This window comes from Cyprinodon variegatus, unplaced genomic scaffold (assembly GCF_000732505.1).
Source record: "Cyprinodon variegatus isolate N-32 unplaced genomic scaffold, C_variegatus-1.0 Scaffold309, whole genome shotgun sequence".
Classification (NCBI taxonomy): Eukaryota; Metazoa; Chordata; class Actinopteri; order Cyprinodontiformes; family Cyprinodontidae; genus Cyprinodon; species Cyprinodon variegatus.
Window position 1 is genome coordinate 681,441 of NW_015150762.1, and position 5,977 is coordinate 687,417.

At 35.2% G+C, this 5,977-nt stretch overlaps 1 protein-coding gene across 1 annotated transcript in view; it reads left to right on the forward strand.

Moving 5' to 3' along the window:
- The window catches only part of LOC107090706 (CDK5 and ABL1 enzyme substrate 2-like), a 16,722-nt gene that overhangs the window by 1,437 nt on the left and 9,308 nt on the right, over window positions 1-5,977 (forward strand). Inside the window, exons 2-4 of the mRNA XM_015384257.1 lie at window positions 829-921; window positions 4,759-4,836; window positions 4,982-5,081. Coding sequence (XP_015239743.1) covers window positions 829-921; window positions 4,759-4,836; window positions 4,982-5,081 — 271 coding nt within the window. The remainder of the gene's footprint in view (window positions 1-828; window positions 922-4,758; window positions 4,837-4,981; window positions 5,082-5,977) is intronic.

The following is a 5,977-nucleotide window of genomic DNA, read 5'->3' on the forward strand; positions in this document are numbered from 1 at the left end:
GGAAGAGTGTAATTTAATATGTGTATATGCAAGTTAATTCTGATTTATGTCCCTGGGGGCACCTCATACATAGCCATGTCTAGAGACTAAACTAACTGCTCTTATATAAATGAAATAGCATCACCAGGGACTTTTTTTTCTGTGGCCCTAATACTCTACCGTATGTATATGCTCAGTTTATTACATGTATATTACAATAATTTTTATTAATTGTTTTGAGTGGTGATTGAATGTTAATGAATGAATCAGCGTCTGACACGCCTCTCAGCTGTGATGTAAGGGTCTTTGAGACCAATATATTACATATTCAACATGCAAAAAAAAATAAGTGCAAGTATAAAGTAAATGCATAAGGTGCTGCAGCTTGTCAAGTTGGATGAAGCCTTTATTTTTTATTTGCAAAAATAAATAATAGTCTGTTTTTTTATATGATTCATTTAGTTAAAAATTATCTAGATGCATAAATGTGATTTTTAAAAACTGAAAGTAGTCAACAACATAGACTGGGTCCCTTTTCAATCCTGCATAGTGGGAGTGGTTGAGCAGGCAAGGACAGGTAGCCCAGGTCAACAAGATCCAAATCTAACTTTGATATCACATAAAATAGCTTCAGTGAAGTGTTTATTTTCTTGGATTAATGAATATTACTCAAGCAAACATTAACATCAGGAATACATTTTATAGTTTTAATAACCTGTTTACATAAAGACCAAGGAGGGCAATTTTTTTTGGTGTGAAGAAGTGAGCCAGAGGCTACATTACATTCATGTTTTGGGTTTGCTTGTGAAACTTTCATTAAAGTGGTCTATTTTTTGTCTCTTGGTGCAGACAGAGGAACGGTTCTGGTTCTCCTGGACCCAAGGTGCCAAAGAAAGTCCACTTCATCAAGAGCATGAGGCAATATGATACAAGAGGAAGCAGGTACGTCTATAGAAAGCTTTTAGAATCACACTTTTTAACACAATATAATAAATAAAAGCTGTTTGGTTGTAATATCTGGAAAGGTAGGCTACTATAATAGCAGAAGCATAATGCTCTTGCATAGAGTTGTTATAAGCTGATTACTTCTGGTAGAGAGGCTGCAGAGAAATAACCAGGATACACAGCTGCTGTGAGAGGATTGCAACAGTGAATTTAATCACCCTTGGTAGCTTAGCAAAAGCCAAAAGGGGTGCAGTGAAGAAATCTAACACTGTATTGCACCAGCGGTAACGTTATCCTCAAGCAAGATGTGGCTTGAATAACATACTGTTGGTAGCTTATTAAGCTTGTTGTCCACACAAGTGCAGATAAGTACATCTTTGAATTTTACCCTCATAAACATCACACACACACAAGAAAAAGCAACATTAACTTCAGTGTTTCATTTGTCTTATCATCTCCTTCATATCCATCTCCATATACATTTGTACGTCTTTTTCCTGCCCGTCTGTGCAAATAAAATGATGTATCAATCCTAAACTCCCCCACAGGTTGAGTTTCTGTTTTGTTTTTTTCCAAAGGGGAAGCAAACCTGTTTATATTGTGTAAGTTGAGGTCATAAACTCTAGCAGGTGCTTTTAGTTGTTAAGCTCTGGGTGTGTGTTGGTAGGTTGTCACAGAGCAGACTGCAGATTGCATGTCATTGTTGTCTTGTGAACAGGTAAAGCCCTGGTGTTCTTGTAGGTTTACTGGTCATGATGCTTTCAAGAAGACTGGGAGAAGCCGGTTTCTCCACTTTTTACTTTATAGAGAGAAGCTCCATAGAGTCAGAGAGTCTGTCTGTTTGTTTGTTCATGCCTCGTGTTTTGGCTGATCTGCCTCTAGTCTGTGTGTCTTTAACAAAAAACAAAATGGACTCAGAGGATAGTGAAAGATGTAACGTAAAAAACAAATTAAGCATTTAATGTTTTTATCATACTGTGATCAACTTATGTAAGGTTTCTTCATCAAGTCAAAAATAGTAGATATCTAAGATTTACCTAAGCTTGTTCCACCACACAAATATCCTAGATCTGTACACACCTTGGTTCTTGAGTCACCTTTCAGCTAGTTTTTGTTATATATTATTTAATTTCCCTTTGAGATAACTAAGTATTTTTAAATTGAATACCGATATTCTATGAAAAGCAAATGTCTTAATTAATTAAGTGGAGTAATCATGATTAATCGATTATTGAAATTATTTTAATAATTTGGTAATCGACTGATTGTTAACTGGAGTATAAAGACCATAAAACATGCTAGTACCGTAATTTTCGGAATTTTTGCCGCACTTGAAAATAAGCCGCAGAAGCTAAATTGCATGATTTCAACATATACAAGCCGCACCGGACTATAAGCTGCAGGTTTTTTTATGTTTAATGTCAGTCTTTCTCGCTGTCGTTCTGTCTCGTACCACTCGCGGTAGAAGTCTGCTTCCGGAGGACCTCCGCATTCCCGCGAGCAGCTACCGCACTTGTGTGTTGAAGCAAATGTGACGCCAACATGGTGGATGGTAAAATCCATAGATTTAGGTATTACGCTAGTGGCCGTTAGCTGCAGAAGTCCATCGATAAGCCGCATTGTTATTTAAGCCGCAAGGTCGAAAAATGGGGAAAAAGTTGCGGCTTATAGTCCGAAAATTACGTTAATTACAAGAGCAGCCTACCTCTGCTGGAGGTTTCTTCCTGTTAAAAGGGAGTTTTTCCTCTCCACTGTCGCTACAAGCATGTTAAGTGTGAGGGATTGTATTTGAGTCAATGAGTCGATGCAATCAACTGGTTTTCCTTAGATAGAAAACGTTGTATCAATTTGACTGAATGATCTGGTTGAACTGTAAAGAACCTTGAGATGACATGTGTTGTGAATTTGGCGCTATATAAATAAACTGAATTGAATTGAATAAAGTAGTCGTTATACCAAAAATTGTTAAATAAAAGCTTAACATTTCCCAATTATGATGAAAAAAAAATCCATCAAAATGCTGTATTTAGATTTCCCTAGGTGGACTAGTTAAGCTTCACCTGGTTTAAATTCTCTATAAAATCATCTTCAGGGGACCTTTTGCTATGCTTTTATTAATTGATCACTTGAAAGAATAATCAACAGATTAATCAATTAACAAAATAATTATTAGTCGCAGCCCTACAAATGTTCTTTTTCATTTATGAGTAGATGGAGAGAAATAATATGTAGGTCACAATGTATAAAAGTTCCTCACTATTGGTATATGTAATTAGAAACTAACAATAGCAGCATTTAGCTCTACCCTTGACTTATTGGAGAAAAAAATTCAACAAAAAAATACTTTGAATAAGAAAATCTTTGCAAGATAAAATTCTTTTAGTAAGAGTAACAAAAAGAAGTAGAAAAATGAAACGTCTACTTTTTTCTTTTCTTTCTGTTTTAGAGCTAGATAATGGAAATAAGTTTTTAAGTTTAGAAAATTAGCAACATCAGTCTGTGGATTGTTTGGTTTTCATCTTTATCGAAGGAAAACTGTAATCACAGTTAAATAAAACTGTAACTTTATTACATAGAGGGAGGAGATGCAGAAATGTGAAAATTGGTGATATTTATATCAAATATTAAATTTGCTTTTAAAGTCCAGAACTTATAACTATATTATAAGAATTTCTTGACCATTTTGACACACTAGGAAAACAAACAAAAAACAACCTCATCGCTTACATTCATTTACATTTCTTACTTACAAGAAATAGATAAAAAAAATAGAAATGAAATAGATAAAAAGACCAGCATTTGTTAATATCTGTTGTTTTATTTATGGGACTGATGTGTTAAAGATGCTGATATGTTAACGATTGACAAACATCAACTAATAACGATTTATCGTTCCTTCCTCATCTTTCTTCAGCTCACCAAGGTTGTTGTAGTTTTTTAAAAAGTTATTTTATCCACTAGTGTTAAACTGACGTTTGCCGCTGAGCTTTAATCAGTCAGTATGATCAGAGATGCTGAGCTAAATACATTTCCTAAAGTCAAGGAAATGGTTGCAAAACCTTTTCAGCATAAATACATGTTTCCCTCAGCAAGTAAATGCTCGAAAGGTTTTAAAACATGTACGAAATTTCTTTTGAAAGAGAAATTCTTATACACGCATTCAAAAAGCGTTCTATAAAAGTCTTTATTTCATTTGACCTGCTAAAGAATTTCTGAATATCTTGAGATAAGAACAGCTGAAGCTTTTTAATGAAAAATCAACAATCTGAATCTCATTAGTTATAAATGTTAGAAATAACCCTCTCTAACGTTGCTTTCAGTGGTTTTCATAGCTGTGACTGACGCTTCAGTGGTGACTGTCGTAGATGTGGCTCTGTGATTGTCTGTCAGTGCTAGGGATGGGCGATATGGAGAAAAAAAAAAAATATTTTGGTGTTTATTACAATAGCAATGATGATGATGAATAAAAAATATGTTTAGTAATAGATTTTATGTCTGTTACTTTACTAGAGTTGAGCCAAAGCCCCACAAACACAGCTGTTAACTGGCATTTGATGTTTGGGCTTTTATATTTATCTCTGCTGCTCTAATGGAGCCTACAGCTGGAGAAGAGAGGCGGTATAATAAGCTAATCTTAATGATAATTAAGTTTTAGATCCTGTTAGCATCATCATCTTTGTATTTATTGTCAATATAAAAAGAAAGCAAAAGATCACTGCCCATCCCTAGTCACTACAGCTAATATCTGTGGTGTGTAGCCTAGCAGTGCCTGTCTGCTGTCTGTAGACTGACACTCCATCTGTTTTGTCTGCCTGTTCATGCTGTGTCCTGCAGGATCACGCTGATTTGTGCCAAGCGGTCGCTTTATGCTGCTTTCTCAGTGCTGCCCTATGGAGAAAGTGCTAATCTCAGGTACTAAGGATGCAGCAACTCCCTCCCCCCCTCCTGATCTCACATTTATGTTTCCATCATCCATCCATGTGATCCATGTCATCCCCAATGAAGAGCTGCGTTGGTGTCAGAAATTACATAAATATATGTGTCTGTGTATGAGCAGTGATCCGAAGCTGGACGCTCAGAGACAAAGATTATCTTCTGTTGTTGCTGCTGATCTGCTGCCTTCCCTGGAAGGTGTGGAGCTGGGTGCCATTGGAAAGGTACATGATTCTCCTATATCTGATATAGAAAACAAACAAAAAACATTTTTTTTTTTACATTAATCTTCTATTGGTTTTAGTTGTTTTTGGGTGGGGTGAATGATTATACAAGAGCATCTAAGAAAATCATATCATTAGTAAATAAATGACATGACACTCATAGTTTGTTGATTTTATACCACGCCTAGTGATGTAATTTAAGTGCTTTTAAAATTGAATCTGAGCTTACAGTCAGTGAAAAACTAAAACTCAGTTTACATTGAATTTTTACAATAGAGAAGTAATACTTTTTAGATCTATTTTTATGCGGTTGTAAACATTGAGCTTTGATTGCATAATTTTACACTAATAGCCAAATCTTGAAGAAAATCGTTTTTGTTTCTTACGAAAACTTATATAGAAAATAGTGGCTGTTTAAAAATGACAATCAATGTTTTACAGTAGATATTCATAAGAAAAAAAGTCATGTAAATTTAGCAGCTCTAAACAAGTTCTATTTAATTAGACTGAGTATAAAAATGGCACTTTAGCAGTAAAAGTTGTAGACCCCTGGTTGATACAATCATGGGGAATATTGATTACTTATCAGCAGTAGACTGGTCGATATTTGGAGACACTCTTAGTGCTCCTTTGTAGTCCTCTTTGGATGAGTATCCACCAAATGCTGAAAAATGATCCATTTTGAATGCTGTATCCAGGCATGTAAAAAGAAAGTTGAGTGGAAGGAAAAAATATAATTATTTGTAATTCTGTTAGGGATGCATTGAAAATTCGGCCACTGAAAATGCAGTTTTTGGCCTAAACTGAGCAAACTTGTAATGACGCAACAAACAGCCCATCCAGAATGGGGTAAACTGGATCACAAGTAAACAACACAGCCAGCACACAAATGTTAT